At 44.0% G+C, this 20252-nt stretch overlaps 1 protein-coding gene across 1 annotated transcript in view; it reads left to right on the top strand.

Annotated features, from left to right (window-relative positions):
• Positions 1–20252, top strand: part of LOC140729745 (endoplasmic reticulum-Golgi intermediate compartment protein 2-like) — a 47625-nt gene that overhangs the window by 16977 nt on the left and 10396 nt on the right. The window contains exons 5-11 of the mRNA XM_073049904.1: positions 3565–3605; positions 3692–3793; positions 6164–6259; positions 10154–10209; positions 12572–12670; positions 17299–17396; positions 19433–19595. Coding sequence (XP_072906005.1) covers positions 3565–3605; positions 3692–3793; positions 6164–6259; positions 10154–10209; positions 12572–12670; positions 17299–17396; positions 19433–19595 — 655 coding nt within the window. The remainder of the gene's footprint in view (positions 1–3564; positions 3606–3691; positions 3794–6163; positions 6260–10153; positions 10210–12571; positions 12671–17298; positions 17397–19432; positions 19596–20252) is intronic.

Genomic DNA, 20252 nt, shown 5'->3' on the forward strand with positions numbered 1-20252 from the left:
TTACCAACGACTTATACAATTTCAACATTTTCATCCCAACTCCTGTACTCAATACTTTCATTTATGAAGAACAATGTGCCAGTAGCTTTCCTTACAACACTATCTACCTGTGATGTCACTTTTAAAGAAGTATGGATCTGTTATCCCTGATCCCTCTGTTCTACGGCAATCCTCGGTGCCCTACTACTCATCATGTAAGACCTACCCTGGTTGGTCCTCCAAAAGTCCTATACTTCACTATTGTCTGCATTAAATTCCATCTGCCATTTTTCAGCCCATTTTTCCAGCTGGTCCAGATTCCACTACAAGCTTTGAAAGTCTTCCTCGTTGTCCACTACACCCTCAATCTTGGTGTCATCCACAAATTTGCTGATCCAGTTAACCACATTATCATCCAGATCATTTATATAGATAACAAACAACAGCAGACCCAGCACTGGTTCCTGTGGCACTCCTCATAGGCCTAGTCACAGGCCTCCTCAGAGAGGAAACCATCTACTACCCTCTTTGGCTTCTTCCGCAAAGTATATATCTAATCCAATTTACTACCTCACCTCGAATGCCAAGGAACTGAATCTTCTTGACCAATCTCCCATTCAGGACCTTGTCAAAGGCCTTGCTTTTATTAAAGTTCATGTAGACAACTCTCTTCAACTTTCCTGGTAACGTCCTTAGAAAATCTTTGTAAGCTTGGTTAGATATGACTTACCACACAAAGCCATGCTGACTATCCTTAATCAGTCCCTGTTTATCTAAAAATTGATATATCTAGTCACTTAGAATACCTTTCAACAGCTTTCCCACTACTGATGTCAGGTTCACTGGCCTATAATTTCCTGGTTTAATTTTAGAACCTTTCTTAAATAGCTGAACAACATTAGCTGTCCTCCAATTGTCTGGCACCTCACCCATAACTAAGGGTGTATTAAATATCTCTACTAGAGCCCCTGAAATTTCTCCACTAGCCTCCCACAGGGTCCAGGCCCTGGGGATTTATCCACCATAATTTGCCTCGAGACATCAAACACCTCCTTCTCTGTATTCTCTATAGGGTCCATGACTTCACTGCTGCATTGTCTCACATCTACAGACTCTGTGTCCAGCTTCCGAGTAAATATCGATTCAAAAAATCCATTTAAGATCTCTCCCATCTCTTTTGGCTCCACACATAGGTTACCATTCTGGTCTTCCAAAGGATCAATTTTGTCTCGCTCTCATTTTTCCCTTGGTGTATCTGTAGAAGCCCTTGGCTTTCTCTTTCACCTTGTCTACTAGAGCAACCTGATGTCTTCTTTTAGCCTCCTGATTGCTTCCTTAAGTGTTCTCTTGCATTTCTTATACTCCTCAAGTAGCTCATTTGTTCCTGCCTGCCTACATCCGCTAAGGTGTTGAACGAATTTGGATGTCTTTCTCTAGAGAGGGGGAGGCTGAGGGGAGATCTGATAAGAGGTTTATGTGAGGCATAAATAGAGTAGACAGACAATATCTTTCTGCCAGGGTTGAAATATCTAACACCAGAGGGCATGGATTTTAGATGAGAAGGGGTCATTTCAAAGGAGATGTGAAAGACATTTTTTTACACAAAGTGGTGGGTGTCTGGAAACTGCTGCCTAGGAGAGACAGATCCATTAGAGACTATTAAGGGACACTTGGACAGGCACACGAAGGTGAGGAAAATGGAGGGATGTGGTCATTGTGTAGGCAGGTGGGATTAGTTTAATTGGCCACTTGATTATTAATTTATTTGGTCTGGCACAACTTTGTGGGATGAAGAGCCTGTTCCTGGGCTGTACTGCTCGATGTTCTATGGTGGATGCCTGCAACGCAATGCCTGAGGGAAGGCCTGGTGGGGGCATTTACAACAGAGGCTCTTGGATAAACACATATGATGTGTAAAGAACGGAGGGACATGGACCAGGTGTAGGCAGAAGGGATTAGGAATTATTAGTGTACATCTCTTCCAAAGATGAACAGGTTAATAGGTTAATTGGTCACATGGGTGTAGTTGGGCTGGCCAGGCCTGTTATTGTGATGTATATCAAAATTAAAAAATGAAATGTAATTAGTTCAGCACAACATTGTGGGCCAAAGGGCCTGATCTTGTGTAGCCTGTTCTGTTGTCTATTGTGTGATGAAATGCCTTACTGGTGTGAAGTTCACGGAGTGAGCAGTGTCCATGGTGATAATGAATACAGTGACGGTCGCACAACAACAGAGTCGGATAAAGAGTCCGGTGTAATCTACTACTGTGCAAAAAATACCTAAAACCACAGGTCATGGGTTCAGGGTGAAAGGGGAACCTGTGGGGGAAATTCTTCACTCAGAGGATGGTGAGAGAGTGGAATGAGCTGCCAGTGGTGGATGCGGGTTGGATTATAATTAAAGAGAAGTTTGTGTAAGTAGGTGGATGGGAGGTGAATGGAGGGTCAAAGCCTGAGTACAGGTCAACGGGAAAGGCAGATTAATGGTTCAGCACAGACTAGAGGGGCCAAAGGGACTGGTTCTGTGGTATAGTGTATGACCTTAAGGAATGCTTAAGAGACAATATCAGCACAATCATTATGTGCCGTGCCGCATACAGCGAGCGATCTTACTCTATGACCATGATTGTTCTCAGCAAATTTTTCCACAGGAGTGGTTTCCTATTGCCTTCTTCTGGACAGTGTCTTCACAAGATGGGTGACTACAGCTATTATCAATACTCTTCGGAGATTGTCTGCCTGGAGTCTGTGGTCGCATAACCAGGGCTTGTGATATGCACCAGCTGTTCATATGACAATCCACTACCTCTACCAGGGCTTCATGTGACCCTGATCAAGGGCTAAGCAGGTGCTACACCTTGCCCAAGGATGACCTGCAGGCTAGCAGAGGGAGGGATCGGCTTACACCTCCTTTGATAGAGATGTATCTCCAAGCCGCCATTCATAAAGTGACGATAACAGGATAAAATTTGTGAGTTTATTATTGTACTGAGGTACCACCCAGATCATATCATCACGTCAGTGCATTGATGTTGAACAAAGGAAAGCAAAAACAGAATGCAGAATAAAGTATTTCTGTTACAGAGAAGTGCAGCGTAGGCAGACAATGTGTAAGTAAAAGGTCTTGGCTTTCTTTAAGATGGACTCTTGACCTCTCAAGGTAGATTGTGAGGTGAAGGGTCTATCTTACAGAATAGCTAAGAGGTAGAGTTAAGAGTCCAAGAACATGGCACCATGGTAGCATACCGGTGCAGTGTCCTTACATTTCGGGGCTGTTGGAATTCAGAGTTAAATTCCATCATCCTCTGTAAGGAACTTTGTACGCTCTCCCCACGTGTGCATGGGTTTCTTCCAGATGCTCCAGGTTCCTCCCACAGTCCGAAGACCTACCGGTTAGCAGGTTAATCGTCCTGTGATTAGACTAGAGTTAACTAGGTGTGTTGCTGGGTGGTATGGCTCATCGGCTAGAAGGGCCTATTCCACATTGTAGAGTATCCCTTTATAAATAATAAACATCAGCACCATCGGGAAGGGGGTGTGAGAGACCTGACTGATTCGTGTTATATCTTCCTTTGATATTTAGACCAACTTTGAGCTCTCAGCTAAGCACAGGGCCTGGCAGAGGTAAGTTTGGAGAAGGATTGTCTCTGTAACATTTAGGTAAGTGCTTGTATGAACCAATCTTTATACGAGTTTACGATTCCCTGCAGGAAGATGAAGGATATTAATCGACAGCTGCAAATGGAACACAACCTGCTGGATTCCCTCATAAAGTCCTCGTTCAACTGGACAGCGCCAGCAGAGGACCCAAGGTAAGGCTTTTGCTGATAGCACTGAGACAGAAGGTTTGAGTTTGGTATGTCCCTGTCAACCTTCACCAATTCTTAGCGCTGCAAAAAAAGCCTTGTATCTGGATCCATCGTGACTTGGTATGGCAACTGCTCTGCCCTCCCTGACCATACACTTTCTTAACCACCCTATCAACTTCGAAGGATCTATGGATGCAGACCCCAAGATCCTTCTGTTCCTCCACACCGCCAAGAATTCTACCATTCACTCTGTATTTTTATCAGGCTTTCCCCCTCTCAGTTTAAATGCATGTCCTCCAACAATGGGCAACTCCACACTGAGAAAATGACTCCGTCCTGCTTTTCTAATCTCCAACTGTAGTGATGTGGTTGAGATGAGCATACCCCATCAAGCGACAGGCAGAATGGGCAAGAAATGCGATGAGTGACTTAGACCGGGGAATGACTCTTGGTACCAGAAGGGCTGGTTTGAGTATCTCGGAAACTGCTTCTCTTCTGGGATTTTCATGCACAACAGTTTCTCGAGTTAACAGAGTAGGGCAAAAAACAAACATCCAATGAGTAGCAGTTCTGTAGGCGAAGAAGCATCATTAATGAGAGGTCAGAGGAGAATGGCCAGTCTGGTTCGAACTGACAGGAAAGCGACAGTAACTCAAATAACCACACGTTACAACAATGACATGCAGAAGAGCAGCTCTGAACTCGGAACACATCAAACCTTGAAGTGGATGGGCTACAGCAGCAGAAGACCATGAACATTATAAACTTCCCAACTTTATAAAACTCTGATTAGCCACATCTGGATTATTGCATACAGTTCTGGTCGTTCAACTACAGGAAGGATCTTGAGGCTTTGGAAAGGATGCAGAAGAGCTTTACCAAGATTTTGACTGGTTTAGAGGACACGTGCTACCATGAGAGGCTGGACAAACGTGGGTTGTTTTCGCTGGAACATCAGAGGCTGAGAGGAGATCTGATAGAGGTTTACAAGATAATAAGAGGCATAGAGTGGACAGGGAGCATCTGTTTCCCAGGGTTGAAGTGTCTGATACCAGAGGGCATGCACTGAAGGTGAGAGGGGGTAGGTTCAGGGGGAATGTGAGGGATAAATCTTTTTACTCAGAGTCATGGATGCCTGGAATGCACTGCTGGCTAAGGTGGTAGAAGCAAGTACATTAGGGGCTTTTAAGAGATGCCAGGATAGGCACATGGATGTAAGGAAGACGGAGGGATATGGACATTGCGTAGGTAGGAGGGATCAGTGTTTGGGTGTTTTTGATTTGTTTTTGAGTGGGTTCAGCCTAGCATTATAGACTAAATGGCTTGTTCCTGTGTGGTACAGTTTTATGTTCTATGCACGTACACTCAGTGGCCACTTTATTTGGTAAAGGAGGTACCTATTAAATAGCTACTGTGCAAATGTTGTTAAATTCTAAAAATAAAAAAAAATAGCTTTTGAGATTGTTCCTTTAATCCAATCACTTTGCAGACAACATCACCAAGTTGTATCAACCCAAAATATTCTTTTCTTTCTTGAACATTTAAGAAACCAGAGCCTCTCCTCTGGGTGGCGTCGACCATGATGTCGCATCGCAGCTGTCCCCTCGATGCACAAGCCAGCACGACATGGAGAGCAGGCTGTTGCCCAGGCAGCAGGCTCCCCCTCGCCACATAGCTGAGCAATCCAAAGGAACAGAAGAGACAGATACAGTTTGGCACCAGCAACATGGCAGGAGTTGCCAATCAGCATTGAAATCAATGTAGGATTTCCTTCAGGATTCCAGCTCTGGACTTTTCCCTCGGGGTTTACTCCAAAAGCCTCCCCATGAGTGGGTTTAGCCGCAAGGCAGTGGAGGTTCGAGACCAGAGTTTTCCTTCTCCTAGATGAGTTGTCGAGCACCGCTGACGAGCCCCATCTGCCCAAAGCAGCTGGTTTCAGGGCTCCAGTAACCCGCCTTAGCCCCTTCTCAGTAGAAATGCGTCCACCAAGCTTTGTAGCTAAGCCAGACAGGAAGGCCAGTAGTTGGGCTTGGATGTCAGAAGCTATTTGAGATATACGCCATTGGGAACATTTAGTAGGTCGTAGGAGCTTATCCCCACTTACACCCTCGGCTATAACAACCTTACAGAACTAAACTGATAATAATTGTCTGAAATTCCACAGAAGCCATGCCAGTGGCTTGGGTGTTGGTGTCTGTGTTCCTCACAAGTCAAACTCTTCCCTCCTTGGCTCCCCCACCAACTGTAGTTAAGGGACTATTAATTAATTCAGCGCGCTGAAGGAAGGGTTGGAGCTTGTGGACTTTGGTCTCCAACAGACTGAAGAAATCCACACAGACTACCTGAGAAAACATTTGTCTGTTTTTCTTTCAGAGATGCTGACTTGATCGACCCACCGAATGCTTGCAGAATTCACGGATCAACTGAGGTCAGCAAAGGATCAGGAAACTTCCACATTCTGGCTGGAAGGTGATTATGATCCCCAGGTACTCTGTGGTTGTATGTTTTGGGGTGGTAATTTGAAAATGTATTAGTGTCATACGACATGAAAACAGGCCCTTCGGCCCAACTGGTCCATGCTGACCAGACGTTTGAAAAGGTGCCACACATGAGGCGGCTTAACAAGATAAAATTCTATAGCGTTACAGGAAAGATACTGGCACGGATAGAGGACTGGCTGACAGCCTGCATGCAATGAGTGGGAATAAAGGGGGCCTTTTCTGGTTGGCTGCCAGTGGTGTTCCTCATGGGTCAGTATTGGGACCACTACTTTTCACATTGTTTATAAATAATTTAGATAATGGAATTAATGGCTTTGTGGCAAAGTTTATGGATGATATGAAGATTGGTGGCGGGGTAGGTAGTGCTGAGGAAGCAATGTGATTGCAGAAGGACTGAGACAAATTGGAAGAATGGACAAAGTGGCAGATGGAATACAGTGTTGGGAAATGTATGATAATACATTTTGGCAAAAGGAACAATTGTGCAGACCATTATCTAAATGGGAGAAAGTTCAAACATCAGATGTGCAGAGGGACTGACGAGTCCTCGTGCAAGACTCCCAGAAGGTTAATTTACAGGTTGAGTCTGTGGTAAAGAAGGCAAATGCAATGTTGGCATTTATTTCAAGGGGATAGAATATGAAAGCAAGGAAATGATGCTGAGGCTTTATAAGGCACTAGTCAGGCCATACTTGGAGTACTATCAACAGTTTTGGGCCCTGTATCTCAGAAGGGATGTGTTGTCATTGGAGAGAGTCCAGAGGAGGTTCTCAAGGATGATTCCGGGAATGAAGAGGTTAACATATGAGGAGCATTTGGCAGCTTTGGGCCTGTACTCACTAGAACTTAGAAGAATGCAGGGGTATCTCATTGAAACCTACCAAATGATGAAAGGACTAGATAGGGTGGATATGGAGAGGATGTTTCCTCTGGTGGGGGTATCCAGAACTAGAGGGCACAGCCTCAAAACTGAGGGGTGGCCTTTTAGAGCAGAGGATTTTTTTAGCCAGAGTAGTGAATCTGTGGAATGCTCTGCCAGAGACTGCAGTGGAGGCCAAGTCCGCGGGTATATTTAAAACAGAAGTTGATAGTTTCCTGATTGATCAGGGCATCAAAGTATATGACGAGAAGGCAGGTGTATGGAGTTCAGTGGGATCTAGAATCGGCCATGGTGGAAAGGCAGAGCAGACTTAATGGGCTGAATGGCCTAATTCTGCTCTGTCTTATGGTCTTATGATCTTATGACCAAGATTCAGAAAGTCATTGAGCACCACAACACAGAAACAAGCCTTTCAGCACATCTAGTCAATTCCAAACAATGATTCTGCCTAGTCCCCTTGACCTGCACCCAGACCATAAGACTTCCATAGCTCTCCCATTAATGTAGCTATCCGAATTTCTCTGAAATATTGAAATTGAACTGGCATTCACCAAAATTTATACCAAAGTACCTTGATGTCACCATATACAGCCCTGAGATTCATTTTTGTGGGCATTCACACTAAATAGAAAGACATCAATGAAAAAAATGCACGCAAGAAAGACAAACAAGCGACAATATGCAAAAGACAATAAGATGTGCAAATACAAAAAGAACATAATAACAATAATAATAATAATCACTACTGAAGAATAGTTTACCAATGGAAGACCATGACTCTTCATGGAAGACATCCACACAATCTGAGCAGACTAGATGTTGATGAGAAACCATCGAATATCTAGCCAGAATTGGAGACCTCTTCCCAGAAACAGAAGAGTTCCTTGTGGCAATACAGGATTAAAGAAATGATCAAAAATACATAATAAAAGACCAACAAATTCAACACAATAAACACAGAAAATGCCAAGAGGAACCAGCAACATTCCAACACATTACAGGATCCCATAGCAGTTTAACTCAATCTGATTACTTACACAGGCACAATTGAGTGGAAAACATCATTCACCAATGTATTGATTTCAAATACAAACTCATAAAAGAAACCATGCCTTACTATCAATACAAGCTTGATCCAGCTTTAGAGTCAGGTTCACACAAATTATATTACAACCGATCTGTCTGGGTATAATATTACAGGATAAACAAGCAACAACAACTTGCTTAATAGATATAGCCATTCATATAAAACCATAAGTTACAGGAGCAGAATTAGGCCATTTGGCCCATCAAGTCTGATCTGCCATTTCATCATGGCTGATCCAATTTTCCTCTCAGTCCCATTCTTCTGCCTTCTCCCCATATCCCTTCATGCCCTGACCAATTAAGAATCTATCAACCTCTGTCTTAAATACTCACAAAGACTTGGCCTCCACAGCTGCCTATGGCAAAGAATGTCACAGATTCACCACTCTCCACCTAAAGAAATTCCTCCTCATCTGCATTCTAAATGGAAGGCCCCCCTATTCTGAGGCTGTGTCCTCTGATCTTAGACTCTCCCACCATAGAAAATATCCACTCTATCAAGGCCTTTTACCATTCAATAGGTTTCAATTAGGCCACCCCTTATTCTTCTGAATTCTAGTGAATACAGGCCCAGAGCCATCGAACACTCTTCATGTGACAAGCCATTCAATCCCGGAATCATTTTTGTGAACCTCCTTTGAATCCTCTCCAGTTTCAGCACATCCTTTCTAAGATAAGGGGCCCAAACCTGCTCATAATACTCCAAGTAAGGTGCTTTATAAAGTCTCAACATTACATCCTTGCTTTAATATTCTAGTCCTCATAAAATGAATGCTAACATCACATTTGTCTTCCTCACGACAGACTCAACCTGCAAATTAACTTTTAGGAAATCCTGGGCAAGGACTCCCAAATCCCTTTGCGCCTCAGATTATTGTATTTTCTCTATTTAGAAAATAGTCAGCCCTTTTGTTCCTTCTGTCAAAGTGCGTGATCATACACTTCCCAACACTGTATTCAACCTGCCACTTCTTCATCCATTCTTCTAATCTAAGTCCTCTGCAGCCTCTCTACTTCCACAAAACTACCTATCTTCATATCATCTGCAAATTTTACAAAAAAGCCATCAATTCCATCATCCAAATCATTGACATATAAAGTAAAAAGAATCGGTCCCAACACAGACCCCTGGGGACCACCACTAGTCACCGTCAGCCAACCAGAACAGGCCTCCCTTTATTCCCACTCTTTGCCTCCTACCAATCAGCCACTGCTTTATCCATGCTAGAATCTTTCCTATAATACCATGTCTATAATCAGACCATATGTTGAAGTTAAGGGGAAAGAGATTTGGAAAATGTTTTTACTCAGGGAGAGGTGGAATTCAGGAGCAGTGTTGAGGAGCTAGTGGAGGCAGGTATCACAATATTTAAGCAGATTTTACACATACATTTTGAAACTCTGGCACAGAATGCCACAAACTAACTGGGATTACTGTAGATAGACACTTGATAGCTGGCATGAGAATTGTGGGCCGATTGGCTTGTGTTCCATGCTCTATGACTACCTTCACACTCTCTCAACATCCTGACATTTCCCGATTGTCTTCTAAAGGCGATGCCTCAGAAAAGTGGCATCTGTCATTAAGGACCCCCGTCACCCAGGGATGCCCTCTTCTCATTGCTGTCATTGAGGAGGAGGTACAGGAGCCTGAAGACACACACTCAACATGTCAGAAACAGCTTCTTCCCCTCCACCATCAGATTTCTGAATGGACAATGAACCCATGAACACTACCTTTTTTTTCATTTTTTGCTCACTTCTTGCACTACTTATTTAATTTTAATATATTATAATTGATGGTATCTTTAAGTATTGCAATGTACTGCTATTACAAAATAACAAATTTCACGATATATGCCAGAGATATTAAACCTGATCCTGATTATTTTCCAGGTCACATCAGCTACCTGTGGGCCACACACACGTGCTCCTAGTGAAGAATCCTGAAGGTATTTTGGTACAATTCGTAACCTATTTCTCCTCGAAACATGCAGCTTGAGTTATAGTTAGAGCAAGAAGAACCCATGGCCATTATTGACCTGTATAAGGCTCTGGTCACCTTGGAAACCTTGGCAAGATCCAAACTGGAAATCAGTGAAGCCTTTAATTTTACACTATGAATTATGATTAACATCTCCTGCAGGGAAAAATCCAATTATTCACCTTAAAGAGTCTTAGCTAGACAGCACAAAAGCAGTCCCTTCAGCCCATCTAGTCCATGCCAAACTAATCTACTGCCTACTCAGGTGCAGTTGGACTGAATACATCAAAGTTCAATGTTCAAAATAAACTTATTATCAAAGTGCATACAGTGTATGTCACCTTAAACTACCCTGAGCTTCATTTACAGGAAAACAAAGAAATGCAATGGAATAAAAAAGAAACTACACACAGAAAGACTAACAAATGACCAATATGCAAAAAAAGACAATCTGTGCAAAAAACTATTTTGGACCCGGAGAGTCTCCCCAAGGAAATAAGATGATTATGCACAACATTCCTACAGAATGGCTACAAGGTGAAAGAAATCGACTGGGCCCTTAATAGGGCCGACAGAAAAACCAGGAAACCTAACAACAAGGAGGAACCTGTCACTACTGCCTGTCTTCTGCCTGGTTTCTGGAAGGATCGCCAGGATCCTGAAGAAATACTGGATTAATCCCATCCACAAACTCATAAGGAAGCTTAAATTGCAGCTTACGGGGGTCAAAGGTGACCTGGGACTCAGGTCAGCTGGCATTTACAGGATTCCCTGTGATTGAGGAGCAGCCTATATCGACCAGATGCGACACACGGTGGAAATCCGCATCAAGGAGCATAGGGGTGTCTGTTTGTGATTCCCAGAATAGCAGAACACTGCATTCGCAATGGCCAAAGGGTTGACTTTGACGGCATAAAACTACTGTGCCGCGCCAATGGCTTTTGGGACCACCTAGTAAAGGAAGCCATTAAAATAAAATTAGAAAGAAAGGTCTTTGATTCAATTATAAACAAGGTGGAAGAACGGAAACCTGATAGGATGAGAACTAACCAATCAGGAGGGATGGACAACAGGGGTATAAACTCTGAGGATGGCACAGTTTGTCATCAAAACCTTGTTATAATTGACACCTATACCCAGCTGGAAGCCTGAGAAGAGTTTATTCACAAACTGTGCAAATACAATAAAAAATCAACTATTAGGTAAATAGATAAATAAAGTCACAGAGCAGTACAACATATAAACAGTCCACCCAGTCTATGCCAAACTATTTAAACTGCCTAGCCCCATCAACCTGCACCCTGGACCATAGCCCGCCGTACCCCTACCATCCAAACTTCTCATAAAAGTTGAAATCAATGTCACATCCACCACTTCCACTGGCAGCTCGCTCCACACTTCCACCACTCTCTGAGTGAAGTTCTCCCTCATGATCACCTTTCATCCTTAACCCAGGACTCTAGTACCCAACCTCAATGGGAAAAGCCTGCTTGCATTTACCCTCTCTATACCCCTCATAGTTTTTTATACCCCTCAAATCTCCCCTCATTTTTCTATGTGTCGGGGAGTGATCTTCTGGCCATTTCAGCAGAAGGGTGGCATGGTTGGAATGAAGGTGTGGTGGGTTTAGTCCAGGCAGCTTGTCAGCAATCAATGTGGGCACAATGATTAGGTGACCACACCAGTGTTCTGTGAGTCTCGGACGTTACACCTCAACCACTGACCCCTCTAAGCTGCACGGTGCTGGGTGCGTGGCCACGCAGTAACCGAAACGCTCCCATGCACATGGTCTTTGTTGCTGTGCAGCTAGAATTTTAATTAAATGATGTTAATATAATTTGGAAATCTATGTTAATACAATTATGAAATACCCTGTAATTAATTATGTTAATGAATATAATCTATATATTTTCTAAGTAATAAACATACCCCAACCTTTACTTAGAAACATTTTAGAGCCTCGATGTACGTATGTTGTCAGTGTTTCAAGTTACAACACTGTTACAAATTGTAACAATAAACACAGAATGGAAGTTAGTAACTCATTGTTAATAAACCCCTGGCCCGCTGAACGCTGACACAATCTAGTCAAAACATTTTATATTCGCCATTGCGCCTGTCAGTTGTATTGTCTGCCTGACATTATTTACTAGTGTTGTGAGTTGTGGTTTGTGCTTGTTTGATGTACATATTACAAAAAAAACCATTTAAAGTGCCACGTAGTTTCCAGGCCGCGGAAACATTTCCTGCTCAGAGCAATGGCTGATCCATGCAGCTGTGAAAATAATAGAGGGAACATTGGCCTTAACACTCCATAACTTCCTTTGCAGTGTACAACTTTTCCCATCGGATCGACCACTTCTCCTTCGGAATGCCAAGCCCTGGATTGGTCCATCCACTAGATGGCAGTGAGAAGATAACAGACTCAAGTGAGTGATTTTAGACAAAGACATTCCTGTCACACAACTTTAAAACACATTTCATTTGATACTCAGTGAGTTACAGTCTTGTTCTGCGTTTGTTTTTGATCAGGATATTTTGGGAACAGATTTCTCTCAATGGTTGTAGATAAATGAGAGATCAATGTTTAAAAGATCTTTTAAAGATTAAAAGATTAGTTTTATTTGTCACATGTATACTGAAACATAACAGTGAAATGAAAAAGGATCGAGTCCTTTCCCAGTGTATATGACAAATATTTGTAAATACCACTGGACTAGACATGCCCAGACCATCATCCCTGATGAAGATGGCGGAGTTTGTCATTGAAACGTCAATTATAATCACTTCTTGTACCCGGCATGAAGCCTGAAGAGTTTATTCACCACACAGTGAAATGCATAGTTTGCATCAAATCAAATCAGTGAGCATTATGCTGGGGGCAGCCCACAAATGTCAGCACACAAGTTTGCGATGAAGGGATTTCGATCAGGTCCACTCTCTGAGTAGAAAAAGGAGTGTTGGATCGTGGAAACGTAGTTGTGCTGCCAATGACAAGGGTAGGACGAGTAATGAGGTTCTGCATAGGGATTTCGGGGGAATTAAGTGCTCAGTTAAGGGGCAGGACCTCCATGTTTGTGATCTCAGGATTGCTACACATGCCACGCACTAGGAAGATAATACAGTTTAAAATGTGGCTAAAGAGTTGTTGTAGGAGGGAAGGCATAAGATTTTTGGATCATTGGACTCTCTTCCAGGGAAGGTAGGAGTTGTTACAGAAGAGACAGTTTGCACCTGAACTGGATGGGGACTAATATCCTGGTGAGAAGGTGGGGTTTAAACTAGAGTTGCAGGGGAATGGGAACCAGAGTGCCAGAACAGTTAGTGAAGAGGTTTTAGAGGCAGATGTTGGTAAAACCTCAGACAAAGTTAGGAATCAAAAGGTTGAACATGGTTCTAGTGTCCTGAGTGGCCTATATTTTAATGCAGGAAGTATCATAGGAAATGGATGAGCTCGGCATGGATCAACACCTGGAATTATGATACTGTAGCCATTAGCGAGACTTGATTGCAGGAAAGGCAGGACTGGCAGCTCAATATTCCAGGATTCCGTTGTTTTTGATGTGACAAAGGAGGAGGGGTGTATCTCAAAAAGCTTCCGACAACCAAGTCCAGCTCCTGGCCTTCATGCCTTTCTTAAATACTAAGCCCAACAGAACCGTTTCTACTGACAGGAGAAGGGACCAATGGGTTACTGGTGCCTTAAAACTAGTTCCTTTGGGCTGATGGGGCTCATCAGCCACGGTTGGCAGCTCACCTAGCAGAAGGAAAACTCTGATCTCAAACCTCTGCTGCCTTGTGGCTATACCCACTCACAGAGAAGGTTTCATGAGTAAACTCCAAGGAAAAATCTGGAGCTGGAGTCCTAAGGCAGCCACCATTGAGCTCAACACTGACTGGCAACTCCTGTGACACCACTGGTGCCAAATTATATCAGTCTCTGCTGAGTTTTTTTGGATTCATCAGCTGGGTGGAGAGAGAAGCCTGCTGCATGGGCAACAGCTTGTTCTCCACATTGTACTGCCCTGACTTGTGTATCATGTAGACAGTTGGGACACAATATCCAAGGGTGACCCTGACCAACAAGAGACTGGCGTTTATGGGTGGAACTATGAGACTCCAAAGAAGAGTCGCAGTGACCAATGGACCTACCAATGTGCATGTCTTTGGGATGTGACAGGAAACCAGAGGATCCTGGGAAATACCAGGCAGATCACGGGGAGAATGTGCAAACTCCACACAGACCAGCGCCCGATGTAAGAATCGAACCCGGGCTCTGAAGCTGTGAAGCAGCAGGACTACCCACTCCACCAGTCACTAGCTCTTGGTGGACTTCGGGCCAGATTGAAGTGGTGGGATGGTTAGCGGATTTAAGCGCCATGCCAGATTAAAAGATTAAGGTATCGAGGCCGAGGATGAAGGACGAACCAGTGTTCATCTCACTACTCCACGAGGATTCCCTCGCCTCAGCGCTGACTCACTTTTGGGGACTCTGGGGTTCGTGTTCACTACTTATTGTTTGCACGATTTGTTCTTTCTTTGGATGTCGTATGTTTGACAGTCTTTGCTGTGTGGGGGTTTATAGTGGATTCTGTTGTGTTTCTTTGTTTGTGACTGCCTGCAAGATGACAAATCTCAAGGGATGCTATATGGATATATTTTGAAAATAAATGTATTATACTTTGAATTTTTAATATCTTTCGTGGAGGTCGTGGGGGTGACTGCCAATATTTTCTCTGCAAAATCAAGCATTCTGCTTTTGAACAGGTAGCCAGCTGCTACGTAGAGCTTTGGGATATTTTGAGGATGTAATAATGCTGATTGATGAATCTTCACTCCATTTTCTCCCATCTGCACTTTGACCCAAACAGTGACACACAGGATGTAATATTGATCAGACGGAACCAGACACTTGTTTAAATCCAGTGTGACAGATGGGGAATATGAATTCATTACATAAATAAGTAATCTTTCCTTTCATTCTAATTAAATACATTTGGAATAAGGAGTTTGAATCTATAATAGATTTTGGAACTACTGGATGTATGTAAAAGCCCAAATGAACCACAAATATAAAATAAAACTGAAAACATTGTTAACACTCAACAAGCAGCCAAAGTGTAAAAGAATACAGTGTATATAAAAAAAAATGAGAGCATGAATTTTAAAGAGTCCTTGAAAATGAGTCCATAGGTTGTGGAATCAGCTCAGTGTTGTGGTGAATGCTGGTTCAGGAGCCTGATGGTTGAAGTCCTGAACCTGGCTGAGAGGTCCCTAAGGCTCCTGTACCTCCTGCCTGATGGTAGTAGCAAGCAGACAGCATGGCCTGGGTGATGGGGGTCCTTGATGGTGGATGCTGCTTTCTTGGGGCATGTAGATTTACTCAATGCTGGGGAGGGCTTTACCCATGATGGACTGGGATCTGTTTGTAGCCTTTTCTGCTCCTGGCCATTGGTGTTCCCAGACCAGGCCATGATGCAACCAGGGATACTCTCCACTGTGCATCAATAGAAGTTTGTCAAAGTTTTTGGAGACATATGCTTCACTCTTTCACCAGATTATCACTCAGATACAAGGCAAGGCCAAGGACCTCTGAGGTTAAGTGTTTCCTCTCCACAGATGCTTCCTGAGCTGCTGAACGTTTCTGCTTTATTTCAGATTTCCAGCGGCTGCAGCGACACTGGTTCTATCCCGAACACCAGTGCTTTCTCTGTCGTGTCTCCCTGTGACCGTGCGCATTTCCTTGGAGTACTCAACTTTGAAATGATAACCTAATCAAAGATCCCCTCCCACTCTGGACATTTTCTCCTCTCCCCCCTCCCAACTGGCATGTCCCCATCAACCCCTAGGCACACAGTAGAAAACCTCCATCTTGAATGCGTCAACTGCTCTGCGTGTGACCTCCAAGAAACCACAGACGGTTGTGGACGCAGCTCAGCACATCACACAAATGAACCTCTCCTCCATGGACTCGGGCTACATTTCAAACTAGAGTCAGAGTTAACTAGAGTTAGATAGAGCTCTTAAAGGTAGCAGAGTCAAGGGACATGTGGAGAGGGCAGGAACGGGGTACTGATTATGGATGATCAGCCATGATCACAGTGAATGACGGTGCTGGCTCCAAGGGCCGAATGGCCTATTCCTGCACCTATTGCCTATTCTCACTGCCTCAGGAAAGCAGTCAACATAAACAAAGACCCCATCCGCCCGGACATTCTCTCTCCTTCCCTCCTCCCATCGGGCAGAAGATTCAAACATCTGAAGGCACGTCCCACCAGGCTCAAGGATAGGCTGTTATTAGATTCTTTAATGGTCCCCTAGCACAATAATAAAGGCCTCCGACCCCCCCCCCCCCCACACACCAGTCTACCTCATTATGACCTTGCACCTTATTGTCTGGCTACGCTCCACTTCCTTTGTAGCTGTTACACTTTATTCTACATTCTGTTACTGTTTTCCCTCAAATGTTGTAACAAACTGATCTATATGCATGGCATGCCAAACAATTCTTTATGTCCCCCCACAGTACCTTGGCGTGCGTGACAACAATCAACCAATTTATCAATTAGACATGGTCAATAAACGTTGGCCACCCTCTGCCACATCACCTGAATTAATTTAAAATCGTGTTGCAGAGTTGCCTGTTACAGAAGTGGATACACCAAGGGGTGAAAGGCAGTCAGAGGGAGTGTGGACATTTCCAGCTGTAGGCATGCTGGAGTCCACACGGGTTGGGGGCTGCTCTCCAGTGTCGGCTCGGTGAAAGAACATGCTAGACCAAGGCACCGTCAATCTACTGGCCATACCACTCGGACACTGAGGCTGCAGATATATTTTTTTTGTGATTGGATGTGTTTTTTGCTGTCATAATTATACATGCTGTGTGCTGTTGGTAATGTATTTTGCACATTGGCCTGGGGGGGTGGTGGGGGGGGGATACCATTTTGTTTGGCTAGTTTCATGTATGGTTGAACAATTATTGAATTTGAACCATTCCATTTTATGCGTGCTATTTTTAATGTCTGGAAGTACACCCACATCTCATGTCTGTTCACAGAACTGCACATGTTCCGCTATTTCCTGATAGTTGTGCCAACTGAAGTAAACACCTACAGGTTCTCCACAAGCACCTACCAATACTCGGTCTCGGAGCAGGTGAGTGAACATACTGGTGGTTCTGGGAATCCTGCGTCTTCGGTGCGAAGGAAACTTCACTCACTCAACATTTACATTCCCCTCAATTGCTGGAGATGGTGATTGTGGCCAGGTATATGGTTCCTTAAGGTTGTCATAGCTGTGGGAGGTAGTGAGGATAAGTTCCCACTACCACTAAATGCTCCCAATGATGTGCATCTCAGATAGCCTCCAGCAATCAAGACCAGCTCCTGGCCTTCACGAGAGGCTTAGATACTAAATCCAGTGGAACCATTTCTACTGACAGGAAAAGGGGCAAAGGTGGCTTACTAAAACCAGTAGCTTTGGGCAGATGGAACTCATCAGCCATGGTTGGCAGTTCACCTTGGAGAAGGAAAACTCTGATCTTAAACCTCCGCTGCCTTGCAGCTACACCCGCTCATAGGAAAGGCTTCGGGGGTAAACCCAGAGCTGGAGTCCCTAAGGCAGTCCTATGTTGTGTTCAAAACTGACTGGAGACTCCTGCGACAATGCTAGTGCCAAACTGTATCGGTCTCTGCCGTTCCTTTAGATTCATCAGATGCATGGAGAGGGGACCCTACTACACGGGCAATGGCTTGCTCTCCATATCGTACTGACCTGGCTTGCTTATCTCATAGACAGCAGGACGCAACATCCATTGCTCCCCCCCTTTACCCCCCCCCCAGCTATCGGAGGGTCACTCATGGTCACGTGTAATGTGAGAAGCAGTGCATTTGCAGCTAACCTCAAGAGGCAGACGTAGTCATAGAACTCTACAACACAGAAACACGCCCTTTGGCTCATTTAGTCCAGCCAAGCTATTAATCTGCCTAGTTCCATCAACCTGCACCCAAACCATAGCCCTCCATACCACTCTCATCAGAAGTTAGCCAAACTTCTCTGAAATGTTAAAATTGTTCCCATATCCATCACTTCCACTACCAGCTCATTACACACTCTCACCACTTCCCCCTCAGATTCCACTTAAATATTTCACCTTTCAGCTTTAACCTATGACCTCTAGTTCTAGTCTCACCCCAGCTGAGTGGAAAAAATCTGCTTGCATTTACCTTATCTACACCCCTCATAATTTAGTAAACCGCTATCAAATCTCCCCATTCGCCCACGCTGTAGGGAATGATGTTCTGTCCAGCCTGGTGGAGGGACGGGACAGCTGGGCTGAGCAAGTAGCCGTGTTAGCTCTTCAGTGTTCTGTCCGTGCTGCTGCTCTGGGCATTTAGTTAGTCACAACATCATGGGCTGAAGGGCCTGTGCCCATGTCCTGCGTACCAAAGTTCAAATTTCTTATCAAAGTGCACATACGTATATCACCATAGAACCCTGAGATTCATTCTATCGCAGGCAATCACAAAGAAACGCCATGGAATCAATGGAAAAAACAACCAATGTGCACAAGGCAAACTGCAAATAGAAAAAGGGAAAAATATATATAAATAAACAGGCAATATATATCAGGAACATGAGATGAAGAGTCCTTGAAAGCGAGTCTATAGGTTGTGGGGACAGTCCAGTGATGGGGCAAGTGAAGTTGAATAAAGTTGACCCCCCTCTGGTTCAGGAGCCTGATGGTTGAGGGATAATAACTGGTCGTGAACTTGGAGGTGCTAAAGTAAATGAATATGAAATACAACTGCTTTTGGAGTTAGAGAACTATAGAATGATTCAGCATAGAAGGAGCCCATCTCATCCTTGACTGGCTTGGCCCATGTGCAACTCTGAGGTTCAAAGTTCAAAGTAAATGTATGATCACATATATCTCACCATATACAACCCTGAGATTCATTTTCTTGTGGGCATTCACAGTAAATACAAAGAAACAAAATAATAATTTTAATAAAAATAAGCAATAAATGGAGACCTTGAGAGTGAGTTCATAGGTTGTGGAAACAGTTCAGTGATGGAACAAGTGAAGTTGAGTGAAGTTATCCCTTTGGTTCAGGATCGAGTCACCTGTACGATGTTATTTACCCAAATGGTCAGAATTATCATACCATCACTGTTTTGCATCATTGCAGGAGAAGATGTTGGCAGGGATGGGAAGGAAGGACGACGTGCCGGGCATCGTGGTGAAATACGATATCAGCTGCCTTAAGATCTTGATCTCGGAGGAAGGAATGTCCACTTACCAGCTTCTCATTCGCCTCTGTGGTGTAGCTGGTGGAATATTTTCCACTGCAGGTAGGGATTGACGCAGGAGGTGGAACAGACACATCTAACAACAGGCACGCACCTTCCCTATGTCTGTCAGCTACGGGATGCTTGCTTCTATTCAGAAGATAATTAGGGCACCAGTTAGTGCAATGCTTGGGGGTTCCGGAGTTTAAAGTTCATTTCTGATGCCATCTCTAAGGAGTTTGTACATTCTCTCCGTGAATGGATAGGTTTCCTCCAGGTGCTCCAGTTTTCTCCCACAGTCCAAAGACGTACCAGTTAGTAGGTTAATTGGTCATTGTAAATTGTCCCATGATTAGGCAAGGGTTAAACTGGTAGATTGCTGGGCAGAGCAGATTGATGGGCTGGAAGGGACTGTTACACATCATATCTCTTCAGTGATTTGATCAAAGCTCGACTGCGCAAGCACATGGACGTCAGCCAGTGAGAACAGTGAGAAGAGCTTAAAAGGAGACCATAGGGACTTATTAGAAAAAGTCAGCATGGCTTTGTGCGTGGTAGGTCATGTTTAACCAATCTATTAGAGTTTTTTGAGGAAGTTACCAGGAAAGTGGATGAAGGGAAGTCAGTGGATGTTGTATACATGGACTTCAGTAAGGCCTTTGACAAGGTCCCGGAAGGGAGGTTAGCTAGGAAGATTCAGTCGCTAGGTATACATGGAGA

Source organism: Hemitrygon akajei, chromosome 6, assembly GCF_048418815.1.
Source record: "Hemitrygon akajei chromosome 6, sHemAka1.3, whole genome shotgun sequence".
NCBI classification, from domain to species: Eukaryota; Metazoa; Chordata; class Chondrichthyes; order Myliobatiformes; family Dasyatidae; genus Hemitrygon; species Hemitrygon akajei.